Genomic DNA, 26,136 nt, shown 5'->3' with positions numbered 1-26,136 from the left:
TGCTCATTTTAGCCACTCTGACTGGCGTGAGGTGGTATCTCAGTGTGGTTTTGATTTGTATTTCCCTGATGAGGAGGGATGCTGAGCATCGTTTCATGTGTCTGTTTCATTTGCCCATTTTTAAGTAATCACTAATCAGGGGATGTTATACTCTGGCGTACAATGTCTTAAGACTATACTATGTGAGCCAGTGATTTTTACAAAGACATAGGAAGGAGGATGATATGAAGACATAATTTACCAGCATGACTATCATAGCTGAGGCTATTTTCATTGACCAGATGACTGATTTAAATGATAAGGGTGCCGATCACCTAAGTATCCAGAAGTACAACAGAGCATATCCAATATCAATTTAATGAATAAAAAGGAAGTATTTTTATTTGTCCAGACTTTCAACTGCAAAGCACTAGTGTCCTATGTTTCTCAATAAAAACAGAAAATTAAGAACCGTGTGTGAAAAAGATGAATGCCATGATTCCTTCCCTGGATGTCTACAGTCTAATTTTAGATTATAAGCCTCATATATAAATCACTTTACCTATAAAAGCATAATTGTAAAATGCTATAATTACACAATATGGTTAAAGTGAAAGATCTAATAATAAGCCATGCTAAGAGACGGCACCGTAAACTAGTTGTACATAATAAACTTAACAATCTTGGTTTCAATGTTGAAACAATTTTTTCAACTGGCCAGATTTTAGGAAAGCCTACCTTTCGCTTTTCATTAAACATTCAGAATTCATTCGCAGCTAAGTAAGGATGTAACGCCTACACATCTGTTTCCTTTACACGTTTCTTTTGATTTCACCACAAAAGCTACGTAATTTATGGGAAGTCAATTTAACTTCTTTACTTAGAAACAAGAAGTTACAAAATTTCAGGGGTATTTTTTAGGGGTGCTGGAAGTTTGTAACTTTATTTTGTGTTTAAGAAAAATGATTTAATTAAGGTCATAGTGTATAACTTTAAAAAAATGTTTTTAATATTTTACTTATTTCTGAGAGAGAGAGAGAGAGAGACAGTGTGAGCAGGTGAGGGTCAGAGAGAGAGGGAGATACAGAATCTGAAGCAGGCTCCAGGCTCTGAGCTAGCCGTCAGCACAGAGCCTGACACAGAGCTCGAACCCACAAACCATGAGATCATGACCCCAGCCAAAGTTGGACGCTTAACCGACTGAACCACCCAGGAGCCCCAACTTTTCTTTTTTGAGGGAGAGAGAGAGAATAGAAGTGAGCGAGGGGCAGAGAGAGAGAGAGACAGAGACAGAGAGACAGAGAGAGAGAGGAGAGGCTCACCCAAAGCAGGGCTCATGCTCACCCAAGCTCACCCAATGTGGGACTTGAACTCACCAACTGTGAGATCATGACATGACCTGAGCCAAAGTCAGATAGATGCTTAACAGCTGAGTCACCCAGGTGCCCTATAACTCTTATTAGTATAAGAGAACCCTAATACAAAATGTATGCCATACAAGCAAATAACTGAATTAATTTTAAAGAATATAAAGAATGAGAACATTAACAAAGAGTATACAATAGAACCCCATGTACCTTAAAATTCAGTGAAGCAAAAAATTTCAAGTGGACTGGGATTGTAAAATTATTTTAGGGACAGCAGGATCATCCGTGCATCACGTCAGTAGTGAAATCAGTGTCTCCTGTCATAGCTGTGTGACTTGATTAATATCATTTGGCTATTTCTTTGCAACTGAATCCACTTTTCTGTTTATACTATACCCGAATAGCACCTGAATAGATCCATTTAGCTGAGGTATAGTATAAAACCATGTTGAAATGTTTCCTTGTAAAGGCATATACAATTCTAAACAGGCTTTTATAGCATTCTGCCTTATCCTGTTTCTGTCAGGATTACCAATGACCCTCACCTTGCAAAACCAATGACTGAGTCTCTTTTCTTATCTGTTTAATCCAGCAGGTTATGACCTTGTAGATTCTCTTTCTCTGCTTTCGTCCCTTACCCCTCTCCCTCTAGCCTCTCCTTCCCTCCTCCACCCATCTCTCTCTCTCTCTCTTTCTCTCCCTCATTTTCTCTATTTGGCTTGCATAAAACTTTCCAAGTCACTGAACATCCCTTCTGTTTCCTTTCCAGAACTCTTTCTCTCTCTTTCACCTTCTTTCATACACTATCTACATCAACTTCTTAGATGACCCCATCTAGCCCCTTGGCTTTCATATTATCCATATTCTTATAACCTATATATTTTTAGCCATGATCTCTTTGCTACATTCCATACTTCTCTCAACTGTATAGTCACCCTCACTACTTCAATGTCAAATAGACACCCTGAACTTAAAATGTTCAAAACTGATCTTGAAATTTTGTCTTTCATACCAAATTATTCTCTAGTTTTTCATATCTCAATGGTATCTCATCCTGGTAACAGAGCCAAAAAAAATACTGAGTCATTTCTGTCTCTTTTCTTTTTCTTTTTAAAAAAAGCTATTTATTTTGAGGGGGGGGAGTAAGTGAGGGAGAGAGAGAGAGGGAGAGAGAGAATACCAAGCAAGCTCTGCACTGCCAGCCCATAGCCTGATGAGGGGCTTGACCTCAGGAACCTAAAGGATCCTAAAGATCCTCAGGAACCTAAAGATCACGATCTAAGTCTAAATCAGGAGCTGGATGCTTAACTGACTGAGCCACCCAGGCGCTCTGCTCCTATTTTCTTTTTCTTAAACTCTACATTGAACATATCTATGAGTTTTGGGGGTTCTTCTTTCATACATAGAGAACCCATCTCCCCTGCTGTCTCTGCATTTCAAGCTAACACAAACTCTTGCCTGTCACCATAATGTTTCAGTTGGGATCTTTCTCTCCTGCCCTTGCAGAATTGCAAAGAGATTCCTTATTTTTATACTTTTTTATGCTCTATTTTTCTTCAAGGCACCTGCTCACCAACTGAATTGCTATCTAGTTGTTTTGTATTTTTAAGAACTTTTGTTGCCACCTCTCCCCATTATATGTAAGCAGCATGGCATTAACAGCTTTGCTATATCCACTGGAACATCGACAGGCACACCATCTGTGTTCAAACATTATTTGTTGAATTAATGACTAAATCAATGTGTGTGTAGAAGAGTAAGCAACAAAGTGAGTCGATTGCAGTGGTCATACTAGGAACATTGTTCATAAAGGACTTCCTTGAATAATTCAGATATTTTCTAGGCATTGCATTTGTACTACAGTAGTGCCCAGGAAAGAATTGGGCACTTTCAAGGTAGTGTGCAAATACCAGTGCCAAGAAATAAGACACAGAGCCTTATAACTTTGGGGCACCATGAATTCTTTTTGTTGTACCCTGCTTTGAAAGGTACCATGACTTGGCAGCTCTCAAAAACTTCATTTTCAATGGTTCATTTATATACCCAGCTTGAACTTGAGTTTGAGCTGAAAAATCTTCCGCTTTTACCCCCAACCCCCACCCCAGTCAGATGAAATTGGTAGTACCTTAGGAGAGAGTCTAGCCTGAACGATCAAAATATTTCACAGTTTGTATTATATTGATTCCTCTTGTGTCAGTTAACCACCAAACATTTATCATGGGTCAAATTTGCATTTTCAAGACTTTCCATGTCTTGACCAAAGGAGACTAATGGAGAGTTAAGGAGCAGTGGTATGTAGACCACTGAGCTACAGTGAGGATGAATTCATTGGCCTTTACATGGCTTTTAGGAAGATCCACCAGGCCAAAAATGTTGTCTTCACATCCCGTCTGACTGTTCAAAAATTTAAAATTCAGCTGAAACCCAGATGGTGATTGTTTTTTAGTTTATGAAAACATCAGTATTATCCTGGTTGCTATTATTATTATTATTATTTAATTCTGATCATTGAAGACACCATAATATTCTTTCTTTGGGCAGGGGGGAGGCGGAATCTCGGCCATTCTGCTGTACTCTTTTGGATTAATCTTAAAATTATTTTTATGATGGGGCGCCCGGGTGGCTTAGTCGGTTAAGCGTCCGACTTTCGCTCAGGTCATGATCTCGCGGTTCGTGGGTTCGAGCCCCGCGTCGGGCTCTTTGCTGACTGCCAGCTCAGAGCCTGGAGCCTGTTTCAGTCTGTGACTCCCTCTCTCTCTGACCCTCCCTTGCTCACGCTGTCTCTCTCTCTCCTAGAAATAAATAAAAAGCATTAAAAAAATATTTTTATGATATCGTCAAGGTCATTATTAATCTATTGCTATATTCTATATTTAATACTCAATTTTGTTCTTAACGGACTGCTCTGAAGAATTTGACACAATTGATATTTCCCTTTTCTCCTTCCTTTGGCTGCTAGGGAACTAGTATTAGCAATACTATTAATATCAAAATCACCATCTTCACTACATCCAGCACTTGCCCTGCCTCCAAAACTCAATCTTCCCGTGTGAAATTTGTGTAAAAGTTCTTTGTTTCATATTGACTTTCTTGGGTGCTTTTTAAAAAATTAGTCATATTTGTAACTATAATAAGTGATTTCCTATGTGATCTGATTTGACAGTGGAGGATTTATGTAGATTGGTCTTGTCATAAGCCTCTCTTGAAATTTCACACTCACTGGTGAGATTTCTTTTGTTAATTTTCTCCAATAAGCACTTCCATGTATATAATTAGTCCATTGCCAGGATTATATCTCAATTCACTGGGTTAGACCTAATTTTTATGTAAAACAAACAAGCAAACAAACAGTAGACTAATTCCAGGATATGGAATAAATTCAAACTAGACTTAGATTTGTTTTATTTTTTCACTGCTCCTTTGTTCTCAGTTCAAAACAATATAAAACATTCAAATATGATCTGGACTGGCTGGTTTCAGACCTCTGCTAATAAATTTTCTTTCTTCTTTGGCAAAATTTCCCACCACACTTTTTAGGCCAGTGGAACTAAATGGTTCAGTTTACAGTTAGTAACTGTTTCAAAAAGCAGGGAGTGGGGAAGTGGGCAGGGCAAGTAATCAGTCTTTGACTCTTATTATATCCTGAGCAAAAGTAATTGGCTCTAATGAGATGAGCTCTAATGCTAACTCCATCATTTAACTTGAGCTGTGTTAAAACTTCACTGTTCCACTTTGTTTTCTTGGTAGAATATGAAACAGGAAGTCAACATCAGTTAGGAAAATGACTTCTCAGAAAATTGTTAAAATTACATATTTTTATTTCATGCAACTTCTGAAATGTTACTTTTTAACAAAGGTTTACACAGATCTTAGCGTGTCTTACTTTGGCAAAATACCTAACACATAACTCATTTGTTCTATTTTTTAACCCTTATAGAAAGAAAATTAATTAGTTGTACAGGATTGTCAGAATCTCTAGGCCGGTTGAAAGGTACGTGACATAGAGTGTTTGAATCAGGTTAGCACTGAGAGTATTTCAACTTAAACTTTTGTAAGTTATTTTTACTTAGCATTCTGAAAGGGAAATAGCTTTATAAAACAATGAAATTTGTTTATTTGTGGCATATATACTTCTCATGCAATCAATTTGAAAAAAGGAAACTAATTTCATTACTGGTTTCAGAGAAGTTGACTTTAATGGAATTATGAATCAATAGCATAGATGTTTTCTACTTTTAGGTACTATTTTCATAACTTGAAATGCATATTCAGATATTTCATGCAGTATTTAATAATACAGAAAAATCCTAAATTTAAATTGCTTTATTTTATTTTAATAACTTTGATTGTTGGGGAAGTTAGTCCTAAAGACTAAATTTCATTTATTTGTTTGTTTGTTTACTTATTTTTAATGTTTATTTATTTTCAGAGAGACAGAGAGCATGCAGTGGAGGAAAAGAGAGAGATTGAAAGAGAGAATCCCAAGCAGGTTCCAAGCAGGTGAGGAACCCCATGTGGACTTAAACCCACAAACCATGATATACTGATCTGAGCCAAAATTAGGAAGTTTAGAAGCTGAACCCACTGAGCTTCCCAGGTGCCTCCTAAAAACTAAATTTAAATATTTGGGGGGGGACGCCTGGGTGGCTCAGTCGGTTGAGTGGCTGACTTTGGCTCAGGTCATGATCTCACATCTGTGGGTTCTCGCCCCACATAGGGCTCCATGCTGACAGCTCAGAGCCTAAAGCCTGCTTTGGATTCTGCGTCTCCCTCTCTCTCTCTGCCCCTTCCCCAGTCATTCACAGTCTCTCTCTGTCTCTCAAAAATAAATAAACATAAAAAAATTTTTTTAACCTTTTAATTTGTGAGTGACAGAGCATGAGAAGATGAGGGGTAGAAAAAGAGAGGGAGACAGAAACTGAAGCAGGCTCCAGGCTCCAGGTTCTGAGCTGTCAGCACAGAGCCTGGGGCGAGCCGAACCTACCAATCGTGAGACCGTGACCTGAGCCCAAGTCTGATGCCTAACCAACTGAGCCACCCAGGTGCCCTGTAAACTCTAAATTTTCAAAGAATGATTGATTATCCAGCATAGCCTGTTGGTGAACGATGTGGTGGTACTGAGAGGAATGACCAACAGATCAGTATAGATAATTATTAAATGTTAAGCAAGCATAAGTTGATCGATTGTTTTTGTATGCCTTAAAAATTAATTGGATGAATTCAAAGAAACCGCGAGTCAGTGAGTGAGCACACCACGTGATGATTCTGTGTTCTGAATGATCGTCTCTGTGTAAGTGAGATCCGCAACGGGATGGCTAACACGACGCTGCTATCAGGCTTGCTCTGTGTATTCATTCCAACAAGGTTTCTCACTGGCTGACCTTCAGTTCTGCTTGCTACTTGGTGCCCCCTAGTGGTTGTGTGAGGCTTTAAACTAGATCTGCTCCTATGGGATCCTGAAAAAATCTGTGGAGAGTAGGTACAGGCTGTTCTTCCTGCAAACATCCTGTCTCCTCCCTGTCTCTCCTCCCTCCCCCCTCCTCCTCTCATGCCGCTCTTCCTGCAGACAGCCTCCTTCCCTCCCACTGAACACCATCACCAAATCCCACCTTCCCATCCAGTCATTAGCCAAACACTAAACTAGACACAAGCTAGTAGGCCAGGGACTGATGGATGTTGGGAATACAAAAATAAAAATCACAGACTCTTTTTTATTTCACGTGTTTTATCAATTTTTATGTCTGAAAAAAGGAGTAGAGATTAGCTAAGTATAAATTCTATTGCTGACCTTTGGCATTTACTTCTTAATAATTAGTTATTATTCTTAAGTTATTGTGCTTTCAAGACATGGGACATTCTAGATATTAAATTGACACTGAACAAATGAATGAATGCATGTATAGTAGAAACCATTTTAGAGAGAACAGCCTTTAATACTCAGAAGAGAGCTGCCTGCTCCGTCTCTTCAGAATTTATGGACCAAGAGAAAAGGCTCAGATATGTGAGCAAAAACAAGGAAGAGAGAACTTCACAATTCATTTTTCTAAAATCCGTCTTTTTTCGACTTTCTGTGAGTGCTCAATCATATGGTTTTAATCTATTTTTGTGTATAATTTGTATTTTTGTATGATGTAAAGTTTTTCAAAGATTATATCATCCATTGCATTTGATTATATAATGTGTACTCTTTCTGGACACATACAAGTATTAAAGGGTCTTTCTTCATTTTGGAAGTCACTGTTTACATAAGGAGAAAAAAGTCTAATTTAAGCAGGTATCTGGTTTGTAGAGCAGTGTGTTTGCAGCTGTGGAGGATGAAGATGAAGGTTTGAGAGGGTGTGGTATCAGTTTTACCTGTTACTGGAGGGAGAGCTAGTGTGGAGGGAAAGACCATTCTGAGGCCTCTGAGTTCTATAGCCTCAAATTATCACCATCCCTGGGTTATCTTGGGAAAATAACACAATCTGTCTTAGGTTCCTTTTCTTCATTTTCAAAATGATAACAATCTAAGATGACACGAAAGTGTGGTCATAAGTTCTAATGATATAATGCATGTGGAACGCATTTCAAAATCACTTCATATTAGGGGCGCCTGTGTGGGTCAGTCAGTGAAGTGTCCAACTCTCGATTTTGGCTCAGGTCATGATCTCACGGTTCTTGGGTTCCAGGCCCATGTCTGGCTCTGTATTGACAGTGTGGAGCCTGCTTGGGATTCTTTTTCTCTCTCTCCCTCTAGCTCTACCCATCCCCCCTCACACTTTCTCTGCCTCCATCAAAAATAAATAAATAAATATTTTTAAAAGTTTATTTATTTTGAGAGAGAGCATGTGTAGGGGAGGGGCAGAGGGAGGGAGAGAGAGAATTCCAAGCAGGCTCCAAGCTGTCAGCACAGAGCCTGACAAGGGGCCTGATCCCACAAACTGTGAGATCATGACCTGAGCTGAAATCAAGAGTCAGATACTCAACCATCTCTTAAGCTCTTAAGAAACTTTTGCTATTGCTGTATTTACATAAATGCCATCGAGAAAGTAAAACAATGACAGAATTATTCTGGTTTGTATTGGCAAAGAAGATCTTGAGGAAATGATGCTTAAGGTGACACCTTGAGGCATATTACTTATATTATTAATACAAATCAAGGAGGCACATAGAATAAATATTGGTACATCCATCATATACATGGACATTTTTCAGTAGAGTAATGGGTGTATTTGAGTTCAGTGATAACAAAATCCTTGAATTGATTCCTGTATCAGAAAATATCAGTAGGAAACCTTATGGCATAAAGTGATTCTTTTCATGATTCACTTCCATAAGTATACATCACGGTTTTGAAAATAATTAAATAAAAGCTGTAGGAAATCAGGAAGTAGCTTCTTACTGCATATGTTAGCTGTGAAATACAGTATTAAATTATTTAAGGAATTTTATAAGTCAAAATGTTATTTTATTACAGATGTTTTGGCTATTTAATAAAATAGTTCAACTTAAAATAGATCAATATTAGTCATTTGCAAAGACTTTTTCATTCAGGTATCATTAACATACAGAGTATATTCATTTTTGGTGTACAATATAATGATACAACCATTGTATGCCTTTTTCAATGTTCATCAGGACAAATGCACTCATAATCCCCTTTATCTATTCCACCCATTATCCTACCTACTTCCCTTCCTATTTTCACATGTAGACACCCATAGGTACTACCATCATTTGTTAAAGTGTCAGGCCTTCCTGCACTGATCCACAGAGCCACCTCTGTCATATATTGTCTGTAAATCTGTGCCCCTGTTTTGGAGATCTTTTTCTCTTTTATTGGTCTGTCATCCTTACATGAATACTACATAGTTTGAATGCATATAGCTTTCCAGTAAATTCTGATATCTGGTACAAAAAATAGACTGTTACAACTGTACCATATTTTATGTAAGCCTCAGCCACAACCAAAAAAAAATATGTAGAGAAGTTGAACACACACAAAGAGAAAGAAATAAAAGCATATCAATGCAAAAAATTAGCAAACCACAAAGGCAGACGTCAAAAGAGGAAAATACAGATAAAAGAATCAGACTAACAGAAAAGAATAAAATGGCAAAAGTAATTCCTTCTTTATCAATAATTACTTTAAATGTAAATAATTAAACTCCCCAATAAAAAAGCCATAAAGTACTTGAATGGATAAACAAACAGACAAAGCACAAGACCCAATTGTATGTTTTCTAAAATAAACTCACTTTAGATTTAAGGACACACATAAACTGAAAGTAAAGAGTTAGAAAAAGATATTTCATGCAAATGGTAAACAAAAGACAGCAGGGGTGGTGGCTATTTTATCTCAGGTAAAATAGCCTTAAGTCAAAAGCTCTCACTCTCACAAAAACTCTTTCACCCAGGGGACGCCTGGGTGGTTCAGCTGGTTGAGTGTCCAACTCTTGTTTTCAGCTCAGGTCATGATCCCAGGGTTGTGAGATCAAGCCCTACATCAGGCTTGGTGCTGAGTGTGGTGCCTGCTCAAGATTTTCTTTGTCTCTTTCTCTGGGGTGTCTGGGTGCTCAGTGGGTTAAGTGTCTGACTCTTGATTTCACCTCAGGTCATAATCCCAGGGTCATGGAATCCAGCCTTGGGTCGGACTCCATGCTGGGCATAGAGACTGCTTCAGATTCTCTCTCTGTCTCTCTGTCTCTCTCTCTGTCTCTCTCTCTCTCTTTCTCTCTCCCTCTGCCCCCTCTTCTTAAAAAAAAACAACAACAAAACCTCTCACAAGAGACAAAGAAGGACATTGTCTAGAGATAAAAGATCAATTAATTGAGAATATATAACAATTTTAAAATATATGCACTCAATATCAGAACACCTAAATATATAAATAAACACTGACAAACAGAAAGCAGAAATAGAACAAAAACACAATAGTAGGAGATTTCACTACCCCACTTTCAGCAACAGATTAAAACATTTAGACAATAAGGAAAACAACAAACTTGAACAAACGACCTAATAGACATGTAGAGCCTTCCACTCAAAAGCGGCCAAACACACATTCTTTTCAAGCACACACGGAACATTCTCTGGGATAGATTACATATTAGGTGACAAAACGAGTCTTAAAACCTTTAAGACTGACATTGCACTGTCTTTCTTACCACAAAGGAATGAAATCACAAATCAGTAACAGAAGGGAAACCGGAAAATTCACAAATATGTAGACATTAAACAAGTCCTCTGTAGCAGATATGACAAAATATATCAGATATTTTTGGAGCTGAGAACTTTAGGGCAACAGTGGGCAGAACGAATTGTTAAAAATATAGTTTGCTGGGGCTCCTGGGTGGCTTAGTCGGTTAAGCGTCCGACTTTCGCTTAGGTCATGATCTCGCGGTTCGTGGGTTCGAGCCCCGCGTCGGGCTCTGTGCTGACTGCCAGCTCAGAGCCTCGAGCCTGTTTCAGTCTGTGACTCCCTCTCTCTCTGACCCTCCCCTGCTCACGCTGTCTCTCTCTCTCCTAGAAATAAATAAAACATTAAAAAAAATAAAAATATAGTTTGCTAAGTCTTAGTAAATAGTCATGTGTATAATACGAGTATGTAGACAAGTCATACCAGAATGAGATCATATTCTTGGTATATGTACACTAATGGGTGTGAAAAATATTCATGATGAAGTATGTGGTTTTCTTTGAGATAGCTGACAAAATAATACTCACCTGCGTGAAATCAGTTTTACTCAGATTAGTTGTCATTAGTTGATAGAGGGGGTTCATTTGCTTCATACCATCTCCATCGTCTTCGGTCCCATCTTCTTTCACGTTTTATGGATACTCCAATTAACATAAATAAATTTGTAGAAGGCACACAACTTGAATAGCTAATGCACTGAATGACAGATTCATACACGCCAAACTTTCTGAAATTCAGAGAGAATGAAGAATCTGACAAGATGAGTGAAGCTTGTATTAAAATCTAGACTGAAAAAGTAACCAGAGGAGAATTACTTTAATTTATAGAGGCTTAAGAAAGCACTAGGGGAAGTTCAGTGGCCAAGTTCAATATAAGATAAGAGAATGTTAAAGTAATGAAGAAATCTTAGATCAAATCAACACAAATCGTTATAGCTAAACTACTTGGTGAGAACCAGGAATGGGGTTGTTGGGAAGAAATTTGTTGTTTTCAATTGTTCAAATAAGCATCATGTTAAAAGGAGGTTACAATTGATTTACTGGCTCCAAAAGGCAGAATTTATACAAATGCTTAGAAGAAGTGTACTTCAGCAACAGATGATTTTCTCATCATCGAGGGCCTTTTCAAGCCTAATTGTATATCCATTTATGGAGAATTTAGCTCTATTTAAAGTATCTAATTAGTAGGGTTAGTTGGTAAAATATCCTCGTGTACCTTGGTTGTATCAGTGTTTTCGTAGTATACTGAGGTGGATTTTTATTGTTAGAACTATTTGTGGTTACTTGGATTTCAAGTTAATTTTAGAATGCTAGATTAAAAAAAAATTGTATTTTTAGAGCTGTTTTAGGTTCACAGTAAAATCAGAGAAAGGTATACAGATTTCCTATATCCTCCCTGCCCCCACCCATATGCATTATCTCCCTCTATCAATACTTGCCCAGATTGATTTGTTAAAACTGATGCACCTATACTGGCCCATTGTTAGCACCCAAGACAGTAGTTTCCATGAGGGTTCACTCTTGCTTCTGTACATTCTATGGGTCTAGATAAATATATATGACCTGTATGCAGCAGTATAGTGTTATACAGAGTAGTTTCGCTGCCCTAAAAGTCCTCTGTGTCCTGCTTATTAATCCTTCTCTCTACTCCTGCAACTGCTGATCTTTAGAGTGCCTCAATAGTTTCACATTTTCCAGAATGTCCTGGTGGAGTCATGTAGGATGCTAGTAGGCTGGCTTTTCAGATTGGCTTCTGTTATATAGTAATATGTACTTAGAGTTTCTCTCTGTCCTTTCGTGGTTTGCTGTGTATTTCTTTATTGTACTGAATAATATTTCAGCATCTGCCTGTACAACAGCTTATGTATCCATTCATCTACCAAAGGACATCCTGGTTGCTTCCAAGTGTTGAGAATCATAAATAAGGATACTATAAACATCCGCATCCAGGCTTTTGTGTAGATACATGTTTTTCAGTTCCTTTGAGTAAATACCAAGGAACGTAACCATGGGATTGTATGGTAAGAGTATGTTTAGTTTTGTAAGGAACTTTCAAACTGTCCCCCCAAAGTGGCTGTCCCAGTTTGCAATCTCATTAGCCATGGAGGAGAGTTTCTATGGCTCCACGATTTGGCCAGCCATTTGGTGTTTCCAGTGTTTTGGACTTGGGCCATTCTAACAGGTGTGTAATGGCACCACCTTGTTTAATGACATGGCCTTGATGACAGACGATGTGGAGTTTTCATGTTTGCTAGCCGTCTGTATGTTACCTTTAGTTAAGTGCCTGTTAAGGTCTTAGGCTCAGTTTTAATTAAGGTTTTTGTTTCTTATTGTCAACCTTTAAGAGTTCTTTGTACATTTTGGGAACAATCCTTTATCAAATGTGAAGGGCAATTATTTTCTGCTACTCAGTGGCTTACCTCCTCACTCTTTTGACAGTGTCATTGATAGAGCCATTTTTAGTTTTAATGAATTCCAGTTTATCAGTTATTTCTAAGACCTTTGCAGCAGCTTTAGTAAATATTATAAGAATCCTTTTTAAAAATTTTTTAATCTTTACTTTTGAGAGAAGAAAAGACAGAGTGCAAGCAGGGGAGGAACAGAGAGAGAGGGAGACACAGAATTCAAAGCAGGCTCCAGGCTCTGAGCCATCAGCACAGAGCCCAATGCAGGGCTCGAACTCACAGACCCTGAGGTCATGACCTGAGCCAAAGTTGGATGCTCAACCAACTGAGCCACCCAGGTGCCCCAAATACTATAATAATCTTATAATGTGACACTTTAGATTCTTTTACATATTTCCATAATACCAAAAAACACATTTTGATTTAAACTTTGAATGTAAATAACTGAAATTACAGAAAGTATACATTCAGATTAGCTTGGCATGGCAAATCCTAAATCGTACAAATTTTCTAGATTCTAATTTAAGTTTAGAAAGCCAGTTATTACAATAAATCCAAAAGTGCTTTGTGGGAATAACAGAAACTTCTCAACTTGTGATGAATTTCATTTATTTTATCATCACTACATTAACTCTGAGAGAAGATTTGACAATAGGACTCTGGAACCTAGAAGCAACCTACCTTCAGGATGATTGTACTTAATCCACAAATGGAATTCTCTGGTCCTTTTAAATCATTGAGGTCTGTTTCTCTGTCAGCAGGCACCCACCACTCCAGGCACAGGAGACAAGGCCTAGATTGTTATCCATTTCGTGTTTCTTTTCCTTTTATTCTCTGTCAACCTAATTGTACAAAGTGTGCCCCTCATATAATAACCCAGATTATCATTATCTAGGATCTAAGTACTTGGTGGTATTTCTACTGTGTTGGCCTAGCCTTTCATTTACCAAAACTATCAGGGGAAAGGGTAATAAAACTTGGTTTTATAAATCCCCTGGGTTCCAGGCATAGTTCTCCTAACTACCTTGTATAACAGTAACTCAACTGCAATGATGCTGTTCTCTGCTTTTTGTTTCAATGATGGAGAAGGCACAAATGCAAGAAAGGAAGTCTTAGTTTCTAATTCATCAGTCCCTTGATCATGTACCTTATTAGAACAGTCTCCCTTTGGGCATCAGAAGCTCCACACTCAACAAAAACAAGGTCTTGTGTTAAATAGGAGATAAGGATTAAGGAATGCACTTGTTATGAGCACCGGGTGGTGGAAGTGTTCAATCACTATATTGTACACGTGAAACTAATATTACGCCATATGTTAACTAACTGGAATTTAAATTAAAACTTTTGAAAATGTAAAAAAAAAAAACCCTCAAGATCTTGGGAAAAGGAAGGAATTTTCTTCATATGGAAGAAGTTAGGTGTAATAATGGGAGGGGGGCACTTTGAATGTGAATCCTAACTCCATGCTTTGATTCACAAACCTGTACTCTCTGTTTATGGCACCAGCTGGTATCACTAGTGCACCTTCAGAAAGTCATTTCAGCTTCCTGCCCAGCAGGTTAAATATAGTTAAGTAAAGTAAATTCTTCAGGCATGAACTAATTACCAAACTTTTCTGCAAAATGTCAAATGCAAGATTGTGTGGAAAGTCATAGCAACAAATGAGACATTCTGTAACTTTGTGAATGGTGGTCCCAGCAGAATTATTACAGGTACAGAAGTCAAATATGCTCCTAAAATATGTAATTCTTCCGACAAACACAAAGCACTATCTAGTCCATGATGGAAGTAAGTAATAGTTCTGCCATCAGGTCATTGGCTGCTTTCTTTGAATATTGTGTTCTTCTCTTGCCCTTGACGGGTTAGGCATTCAGCGGAGGTATTAATAAAATCAGCCATGATAGGGGAGGACCTTATTATCTGAGCAAATATAGCTTCCATTCTTACTGTCCGGATAATTTTACAGGTGTTTATTTAATCAATTCCAGGATGTCTGAGGGAAGAGGCCGATTGACATCCACATTGTCCACCCAATTATTGATAAATAAACCAAAAGTTGAGGACTCTAGCTAGAATATGTAGAGCAGGAATATACCATGAATTTTTAGGCAAAATAGTCCTACTATAACTGTAAAAGTATCAAATAACATCATTAAGTCACTAGTAAATTCGAAAGGACAATTGCACAGGTACCATTAGCTTGCCCCTCTCCACTGCCCACCTTCTACATCTCATTCTTTGCCCTGAGAGATTGACTTGTGGACACAACTTTGCCCCGTGGCTTGCACTTGCCTTGAGACAATGGATTTGAGGGCAGAGGAATGAGATAAGAGTCAGGGTAAATGGCCCTGGGCCCCCTCTCTGAGACCAAGACATACTGCGCAATCATAATAATATATGTAATATGTGTTATACAATATAATTATAATTATTTTATAATAATTTAAAACATTTATATGTTTTCAAAGTCAAAACTAGATAACAAGGTACTTTCAGAGATCTCCAACTCCCCAAAATCCAACTTCTATCTTTTGCTTTCACCTTGTTCTCTCCCTCCCACACACTTAAATCCTACATACAGTCTAATATTTCTCTATTAAATGGATGTACCCTAGTCTGTTCCACTAGTTCCATTATTGGACATGTAAAATGTTTGCAATATTTTTCTATTGTATTCCTATTATAAATAGCACTACAACGCCTTACACATATGTGTTTTTATATTTTGCCAATATGTCACTGGGATATGTTAGTAGAAGAGAGATTGCTAGATGCCAGTGCAAATGCTCATAAAATTTTGCTAGTTTCCCCCTAAATTCCCCTCCACATGAGTGTACCATTTTATATCACAATGAATATAATAGTGGCAAACATCTTTTTAAAACACGGACTTGAATGGGGCACCTAGGTGGCTCAATCGATTAAGCATCTGACTCTTGACTTCAGCTCAAGTCATGATCTCATGGTTCGTGAGTTTGGGCCCCACGTTGGGCTCCGTGCTGACAGTGCAAAGCTTGCTTAGGATTCTCTTTCTCCCTCTCTGCCCCTCCCCCGCTTGCCCTCTCTGTCTCTGTTTCTCTCAAAAATAAACAAAAAATAAAATAAAATAAAATAAGTAGAATAAAATAAAATACTGACTTCAATTCTTCTGGTGTACCTAGAAGTTGAATTGTTGAATCTTATGGTAACTCTACTATTTCCAATAGTGACTGGACCATTTTATATTCTCACCAACAGTGTGCAAGAGTTCAAAGTTCTCCACACTCTCACCAATACCTGTTATCTCTTTTTGATAGCCATTCTAACAGACATGAAGTAATATCTCGTTATGGTATTGTTTGCATTTCCCTGATGATTAGTGATGTTGAACAACTTTATGTACTTGGTCATTTGTATGTCTTCTTTGGAAAACGGTCTACTCATATATCATCTGCCCCCTTTAAAATAAGATTTATTTATTTATTTATTTATTTATTTATTTTTTGCAATTGAGTTGTAGAACTTGTTTATACAGATTAGATATCAGATAAGATATGGATTTTCAAATGTTTTCTCCTCCTTGTTTTTTTCCTCTGATTCCTTGTGGCTTAAATTTAGATGGTTTCTTTGAGAGCTTTCTTTTAATATCAATATAGGTTTTATGGATATAAACATCTCTCTTAGAAGTACTTTTGCTGTGGGGTGCCTGGGTGGCTTAGACGGTTAAGCGTCCGACTTTCGCTTAGGTCATGATCTCGCGGTTCGTGGGTTCGAGCCCCGCGTCGGGCTCTGTGTTGACTGCCAGCTCAGAGCCTGGAGCCTGTTTCGGATTCTGTGTCTCCCTCTCTCTCTGACCCTCCCCTGATCATGCTGTGTCTCTCTCTGTCTCTCAAATAAATAAAAAAAAAAACATTAAAAAAAAAAAAGAAATACTTTTGCTGTGTACATAAGTTTTGGTGTGTTGCATTTTTATATTTGTTTGTTTCAAGATTTTAAAAACTTCCCCTTTTCGGGCCGGGATCGGAGACTCCAGGGTGGGAGGCGATCCCCCTCTACCCTCTACGGGGAGTGAGAGGGGAAAAGGAGAGAGTCCGAAACAGAAAAACNAAGGGAGAGAAGCAAACCATGAGAGACTCTTGAATGCTGACAAAAACTGAGGACTGATGGATGTGGGGGGAGGGGGGGATGGGCATGGAGGAGGACACTTGTGGGGATGAGCACTGAGTGTTATGTGGAAACTAATTTGACAATAAACTATTAAAAAAAATAAAAAAAAATAAAAACTTCCCCTTTTGATTTCTCCTTGGACTCATTATTTGTTCAGGAGTGTGTTGCTTAATTTGACATATTTGTAAATGTTCCTGTTACCTTACTGTCTTGATTTCTAGCTTCATACCATTGTCACTGGAAAAAAAAATCCTGCATATGATTTCAATCTTCTTAAATTTGTTATGACTTTTTTTGGTAACCTATCATATCATCCATCTTAGAGAATGTCCTCTGAATTTGAGAAGAATTGTATTCTTCTCTTATTGGATGGAATGTTGTGTGTATGTCTGTTAGGTACATTTGGTCTAAAGTAATATTTCAAGTCCCACATTTTTATAGTGATTTTTTGTTTGGATCGTCTATCCATTGTTGACTGTGAGGTATTGAAGTCCCCTATTACTATTGCATTATTGTCTATTTTTCTCTTTTGCATCTGTTAATATTTGCTTAATGTATTTAGCCACTTTGATGTTGGGTACGTATATATTTATGATCCTCTTGATATGTATACCTATATATTTATATCCTCTTGATAAACTGACCCTTTTATCATTATATAATGGCTTTCTTTGTCTCTTGTTATAGTTTTTGACTTAATGTCTATATTGTAGCTACCCCTGCTTTCTTTTAGTCTCCATTTGCATAGAATATCTTTTTCTATCCCTTCTTTTTGAGCCTATGTACATCCTGAAAGAAGTGAGTCTCTGGTACACAGTATATAGTTGTGTCCTGTTTTGTTTTTTATTTAAATCTATCCAGACACTCCATGTCTTTTCATTAGAGTAACTAATCCATTTATAATTAGTAGAATTCTTGATATGAAATGCCATCCTATGACTTGTTATTTAGCTGTTTTATAATTCCTTTATTCTTTTCCCTTTTTCTTGCTGCCTTCCTTTGTGAGTTGGTTTCTCATGGCGGTATGCTTTGATTCCTTCTGCTTTTAATGTGTGCATCTAATGTGTAGGCTTTGCTTTGGTTACTATCCACTTCTGTAAAACACTGTATAGCTATAACAGTCTATTTTACACTGATAACAACTTAATTTCAATTGCATACAAAAACTCTTCCTTTTTAATGCTCGCCTTTTATGTTTTTGATGTCACAGTTTACCTCTTTTTATATTATGTATTCAATAACAAATTATTGTTATCTTTAGTTATTTTTAGGACTCTCTTCCCATTTAACCTTTATAAGAGTTAATTAATTTTTTCGAAATGTCTGTGGAAAACTTCTAGTGTTTCTCAATTAACTTCATTAGATGGAAAAAAAAAGACACTTGTTACTGTTGTACATATGGAACGAGAATCCATTAATTTCTGCTTTATTTTCCAGCATAAATTTGTTGAGTTTTATCAATTGCATTTTTGTGCAGCTATTGAGATGATGATACATTTCTCTCTAGCTCTATTAATAGGACAAAATGAATTTCTTACTCTTGAATAGTCCTTGCATTCCAGAATAAATCCACCATGGTCATGGTGTGTTTGGGCTGCTAATAATATATTTAAGATTTTGTGTGGACACTTCAGAATGATTGTGGATTTTTAAAATTATGTTTATTTTTATTTTCTGATGTAAGTGAAATTCTGTGCGGGAGAATTCTCTACGAATTCTCCACAGGAAAAAACACAAGATAATGAAAATGTTATTTCTTCTGAAAACATGAACCTTAATATGCCTCAAATTCATCCTGTGAAACTCTTTTCACGATGCTTAGGAGAAATAATTGAGTCTGAGTTGAATTTAAAAAGGTTTCTGCACCCTTTCTCCTAATGTTTTCTGATAATCATGTGTTTGATTTTTTTAAATGAATAAATATTATGTATGTTGAATACTTTGAATTTCTTGATGATGACGTTTAATATACCAAAATATTAAAAAATAATCTGGGAAATGAAGGGAGTTCATTAATTGAATGAATATAATAAATCTTATTTTACTATCTTGTCAACATTATAGTAAGATAAAAGCTGTGTACCATTTTTATGACATATTGTTTTATATGGTTTAGGATGTTCTTTCTTGACAGAGTTCAGCATCTTCAAATGTGGTGTTTTTATTCCCACAGATTTAAAGGGTATTTGGAATATGAGTTTCAGTATTTATAACTCAGTTTATTGACTGAACAATAAGAATGATCATAGTTATGGGTATGGCTTCTTATCAGTTATTGTAATGCATTTGCAAAAATTATCTTTGATGACATAAACTATTGTGCAAAATATAGATGTTCATTTATTCAGTATAAACTAATTGCTCATCTAATTCCATGCTAATGTCTACCAACTAAGTCCTTTTAATGAGGTTGAGAAAAATAGCAACATATATGCTTAAGCCCCTGGATGAGACTATTTACTTTCTGTATTATGATATCAGTTTGTTGACAATAGCCATCACTGAATGCACATCTTATATTGAACTTTGCAGTATATGGAAAATAAAATGAATATTTTCATACAAAGGAAGTCGTATTTACTTCCTTAGTAAATGAGATGGGTTGAATGACTTGTGAATATGATTACATTAAAGCAAATTTATTAATTAGAAAGTATATATGTGTGGATATATATGGGTGTATCTGTAAGTGCTCATGCACAAATGAGTGTGTGTGTATGTGAATGCATTCATGCTTGGGGAATTATTAGGTGTATACTTTAAAATTTTTTATCCCGGAAAAGAAGGGGCAAGATGGCAGAGAACTAGGGAGCTCCATACATTGCACTCGCCCCCATATCTCACACTGAAAAGATCTGAAGCCATTAGGAAACCTTACAGAACCCAAGAGATTGGGAGAAAAAGGATGCAGAATCCTCTGAGAAACCTCCTAATGTGAGTGCGAACTGGGGAAGATAAAATCAGGCCAGGATCAGAGACTCAGAGGGACGGGGGCGATCCCCCTCTGCAGGGAGTGAGAGGGGAAAGAGAGGGGCTGAAACTACTCAAGAAAGGGTCCCTGTTGCTGGGGAACAGAAAAACCTCCGCTCGGGGCACAGAGGGACCCGGACGCTGGCTTTCCAGCTGACCTAAACAATCCCCAGGAAAACAATCGCGTGTACACCAAATCCCTGCGTGCCAACTGCCCGTGTGCCAACTGGTCCTGGAGGGGCCGTGCGCCAACTGCTCCTTTGTGGTTCTGGCTCGGCTGGACCCCCAGAGGGGAGACGAAGGGCTTAACACTGGGAGATTTGCCCACGAGTTCATGTTTCAGGTGACAAGACACAGAGGGACACAGTTTCCCCCTCTCCAGCAGACCTGAGGCACCCCAGAGAAAAACCCCTGCCCTTGCTCCCAACCCGACCTGGAGGAGAAGGGAGCAGCGATTCTGGATCCATCTGCAAGGCTAGTCAAGAGGCTTGAAATTGCCCTGAGGGGATCGCCTGCAAGGTTGTGTCTATAGCAATTTCAGTGGGGCGCACAGACTGGGATTTGGAAACTAGGCCAAGCCGGGAATATAGAGGGTGACCCACCTTGGCTGCGCCTCCGGCATGGAGAGTTTACACACCCAAAAAAGTGAGGTGCAGCGCTTGGTTCAAGAAGGGACTTGAGCACCACCACTCTCCTCCCCACAACCACCAAGGCAGAACTCCCACATGACTCATTGGATCAAACCACGCCCATCCCTGCTAGAGAGCTGCCCCTTTCTTTTTTTCTCTCTCTCTCTTTTTTCCAGAACACTGACCTGATTAATTCTGGTCACCAGCTTGCTTAACAGTCACATTTAGTCTATACTTTAGATGTAAATTCTACACCTACCTACCTTTTCATCTCTTTCTCTCAGGAGTAATTAGACTATATAGTTTCTCTGGATAGCAACGCCGTCCTTCTCTCACCTCTCCAACCATATTCCACCCATTATGGTGGAAACTCTTTGAAAAAAGCTTCTTTTAATTTTTTTAAAATCTTTTATTTATTTCTAGGAGAGAGAGAGAGAGAGACAGCATGAGCAGGGGAGGGTCTGAGAGAGAGGGAGTCACAGACCGAAACAAGCTCCAGGCTCTCAGCTGACAGTCAGCACAGAGCCCGACGCGGGGCTTGAACCCACGAACCGGGAGATCATGACCTAAGCGAAAGTTGGACGCTTAACTGACTAAGCCACCCAGGCGCTGCTGAAAAAAGCTTCTTACCCCTTCTGCCTGTTCATTCTATTTCCAATTTTGCCTCATCCCCACCCTGTCTTCTCTCTCTCTATGCTCTTCAACCAGCACTGCATACACACGGCTATTTAATTCTAGCTCGGAAATCTGGTAATATGCTTTAAGCCGTTCTTTGTCCATCAGTTTTCTTCCTTTTCCCTTTTCTTTTCTTCTTTTTGACTTTTTAATGTATTTCTTATTTTCTATTATTCGCCTTCCCTCCTCCGTCTTTTCTCTTAACTTTGTTTTCCCTCTCGGTTTGCATTTTTTTTGGAATTTTCTGTGTGTCTGTGTGCCTCTGTTCCCTGTGTGTTGGTCTGTCTGTTTTCTTCTTCAGGCCTACCTAAAGAAACAAGCCAAAGTACACATGGTGGAGAGTCCCAAATATCACTACGAGCAAGAAAATAAATAACCAAGGTCTCAGCAAGAGAAACCAAGAGATACCATTCCAAAGCACTCTCTGAAAGGATAGGCCCTGAACAGTCAGAGTCTTCTTGGGTGCAGCAGCGCTCAAAGGTGCACAGAGCATAAAAAAAGTCTTTAACAAGAGACAGAAAGCTAACCAAAATGATGAAACGAAAGCGCTCTCCTCCAAAGAAATTCCAAAAAGAATTGACACCTAAAGAACTGCTCAAAACAGATACAAGCAGCATAACTGAACAAAATTTTAGAACAACAATAATAAAATTAATCGCTGGGCTTCAAAAAGCATAGAGCACATCAAAGAAACTATGGCTACAAACAACTTGGTGCATAAAAATACGCATGATGAGTTTCAAAACGCGGTAAATGAGATACATAATAAATTGGAGGCGTCCAATTCACGGACTGAAGAGGCAGAAAGGAGAATAAGTGATTTAGAAGACAACATTATAGAAAAAGAAGAAACTGAGAAAAAAGAGACAAACTGATCCAGGAACAGGAAAGAAGAGTTCAAGAGCTCAGCGATATGGTCAAACGCAACAATATCCGTATCATAGGAAACCCAGAAGAGGAAGAGAGAGGGAAAGGTGCTGAAGGAGTCCTGGAACAAATTATAACAGAGAACTTCCCCAATCTGGGGAAGGAAGTAAACGTTGAAATACAAGAAGCTCAGAGGACTGCCCTCAGACGTAATTTGAATCGAACTTCAGCACGGCATATCATAGTAAAAATGGCAAAATATAAGGACAAAGAGAGAATTTTGAAAGCAGCTAAGGAGAAAAGGGCCCTAACATACAAAGGGAAACGTATCAGAGTGGTGACAGACCTATCTACTGAAACTTGGCAGACCAAGAAAGAATGGCAGGAGATCTTCAATGTGATAAACAGAAAAAATATGCAGCCAAGAATCCTCTATCCATAAAGCCTGTCATTCAGAATAGAAGGAGACATAAAAGTCTTTCCAAATAAACAGAAATTGAAACAATTTGTCACAACTAAGCCAGCCTTACAAGAAATCCTTGGGGGACGCTCTAAGGGAAGTGTTTCAAGGAACGAAGATATCAGAGACACCAACATAAGCATGAATCTCACAAAGGACCCAACGACTCTAAACCCACATATCTTAATAACAACATTGAATGTAAATGGGCTGAATGCTCCAATCAAAACACAAAGGGTAGCAGAATGGATAAAGAAACCAAAATCTATCTATATGCTATCTACAAGAAACTCATTTTAGACTGGAAGATACCGTCAGATTAAAAGTAAGGGGATGGAGAAATATATATCATGCTACTGGAAATCAAAAGAAAGCCGGAGTAGCTATACTTATATCAGACAAACTGGACTTTATTAAAGACAATAACAAGAGATGAAGAAGGGCATAACATAATAATTACAGGGTCTATCCGTCAGGAAGAACTAACAATCATAAATGTCTATGCACCGAATATGGGAGCACCTAAATATTTAAAATAATTAGTCACAAACAATCATATAGATAAGAATGTGTTATTAGCAGGGGACTTTAATACTCCACTCACAGCAATGATAGGCCAACCAGACAGAAAATCATTAAAGAAATAATGGACTTGAAAGACACATTGGACCAGACGGATCTGACGGATATATTTAGAACTTAACATACTGAGGCCAGGGAATTTACTTTCTTCTCAAGTGCGCATGGCACATTCTCCAAGATAGATCACATACTGGGACATAAAGCAGCCCTCAATAAATATTAAAGAATTGAGAGCATACCATGCACACTCTCAGATCATAATGCTTTGAAACTTGAAATCAATCACAGGTGAAGTCTGGAAAACCTCCAAAAACATGGAGGTTAAAGAACACCCTACTAAAGAATGAATAGGCCAATCAGGCAATTAGAGAGGAAATTAAAAAAATATATGGAAACAAATGAAAATGAAAACACAACAATCCAAAACCTATGGGATGCGGCAAAGGCAGTCCTAAGAGGAAAGTCCATTGCACTCCAGGCCTATTTCAAGAAATTAGAAAAAGTGCACGACCAAAATCTAACAGCTCGCCTAAAGGAACTAGAGACAGAGCAACAAGAACGCCCTAAACCCAGTAGAAGGAGAGAAATAGTAAAAATCAGAGCAGAAATATACTAATAGGGACCAAAGAAACAACTGAATAGATCAATGAAACCAAGAGTTGGTGTTTTGAAAAAATAAACAAAATTGACAAATATCTAGTCAGGCTTCTCAGAAAAAAAAGAGAAAGCACCCAAAAAGATAAAATCATGAGTGAAAATGGACTTATTACAACCAACCTCTCAGAAATACAAGCAATTATCAGGGAATACTATGAAAACTTATATATCAAAAATCTCCCAACAAATAAGAGCCCTGGACCTGATGGCTTCCTTGGGAAAATCTACCAGACACTTAAAACAGAATTAATACCAATTCTTCTCAAGNGAAACTGATCCCATTCACAATTGCACAAAAAACCATAAAATACCTAGGAATAAACCTAACCAAGGATATAAGAGATCTGTATGATGAAAACTATAGAAAACTTATGAAGGAAATTGAGGAAGACACAAAGAAATGGAAAAACATTCCATGCTCATGGATAGGAAGAATAAATATACTTAAAATGTCATTTACTACCCAAAGTAGTCTACACATTCAATGCAAATTCAATCAAAATTGCACCAGAATATTCTCAAAACTATAACAAACTATCCTCAAATTTGTATGGAACCACAAAAGACCCAGAATAGCCAAAGTAATGTTGAAGAAGAAAACCAAAACGGGAGGTAGCACCATCCCAGAATGTAGCCTCTACTACAAAGCTGTCATCATCAAGACAGTATGGTATTGACACAAACAAAGACACATAGACCAATGGAATAGAAATGAGAACTCAGACCTAGACCCAAAGATATACAGCCAACTAATCTTTGACAAAGCAGGAAAGAATATCCAATGGAAAAAAGACAGCCTTTTTAACAGATGGTGTTGGGAGAATTGGACAGCAACATGCAGAAGAATGAAACTAGATCATTTTCTCACACCATGCACAAAAATAAACTCAAAATGGATAAAGGACCTGAACGTGAGACAGGAAACTATCAACACCCTAGAGGAGAAAGCAGGAAACAGCCTCCTTGACCTCCACCGCAGCAACTTCTTACTTGACACATCCCCAAAAGCAAGGGAATCAAGAGCAAAAATAAATGATTGGGACCTCATCAAGATTAAAAGCTTCTGCACGGCAAAGGAAACAATCCAGAAAACTAATAGGCAACCAACGGAATGGGAAAAGATAGTTTCAAATGACATATCAGTTAAAGGGTTAATATCCAAAATCTATAAGGAACTCAACAAAACCCACGCCCGAAAAACAACCCAGTGAAGAATNGGGAGGGGAGAGATTGACATGGAGGGGGGCACTTGTGTGGATGAGCACTGGGTGTTATATGGAAACCAACTTGACAATAAACTATTTGTAAAAAATTAAAAAAATAAAAGTGCTGATAAACATTAAAAAAATAAAATAAAAAAATAAAATTCTTTATCCCACTGGTCAGTTTCTTCAAATATCAGCAATTTCTTAAGATTCGATATAACATGCATTCTAACATCGTAATGCTAACATTACTAAATTAAATAGATGTGTATTTTTCTATTTATTTAGGTTTTAAGCTTTAAAAAATTTTTTTCTAATGTTTTATTTATTTCTAAGAGAGAGAGAGAGACACCGTGAGCAGGGTAGGGTCAGAGAGAGAGGGTGTCACAGACTCTGAAAGAGGCTCCAGGCTCTGAGCTGGCAGTCAGCACAGAGCCTGATGCGGGGCTCGAACCCACAAACCGCGAGATCATGACCTAAGCGAAAGTCAGACGCTTAACCGACTAAGCCACCCAGGCGCCCCAGATTTTAAGCTTTTGACTGCCTGATATCATTTGAAATTCAAAAACACTATTATTTACAATTCTATTCTTACAGTTGTTTTCACTTCTTAGAAATGTACTTTTCTTAGCTAATCCATTTTATTAATCCTTCAGATTCTTCTGTGAATTTGCACTGGTATAAAATCTTACTTGGAATATCTGGAATAATAAATGGTATTCTGGTTTTGACTTTGATCTCCCTGTTTTTACTGGGTAAGTTGAAAGTTTTTAAATAAAAATATCTAAATGTTTCATTTTTCTTACTACTCTTTTCATATTCACTCATTCACTTATTTTCTGTTATGTTAACAAAGGCTTAACTAGAAACTACTCTGTATAAAGCCATATATCATTCTCCATAGTACTGTATTTAATATGTAGTCAAATCAGGTGATTTCTTGTTGTCAAGTGGCATACAGTCTATTAGAAAGAAAATGTGTGTGTGTGTGTGTGTGTGTGTGTGTGTGTGTGTGTG

General features: G+C 37.8%; 1 protein-coding gene across 1 annotated transcript in view; it reads left to right on the top strand.

The window, feature by feature from the left end:
• LOC144227403 (killer cell lectin-like receptor subfamily F member 1) overlaps window positions 1-26,136 on the top strand; it is a 45,407-nt gene that overhangs the window by 10,088 nt on the left and 9,183 nt on the right. The window contains 1 exon segment of the mRNA XM_077759008.1: window positions 25,776-25,874. Coding sequence (XP_077615134.1) covers window positions 25,776-25,874 — 99 coding nt within the window.

Source organism: Crocuta crocuta, unplaced genomic scaffold (assembly GCF_008692635.1).
Source record: "Crocuta crocuta isolate KB4526 unplaced genomic scaffold, BGI_CrCroc_1.0 scaffold72, whole genome shotgun sequence".
NCBI lineage: Eukaryota > Metazoa > Chordata > Mammalia > Carnivora > Hyaenidae > Crocuta > Crocuta crocuta.
This window is presented reverse-complemented; position numbering and strand designations above follow the sequence as displayed.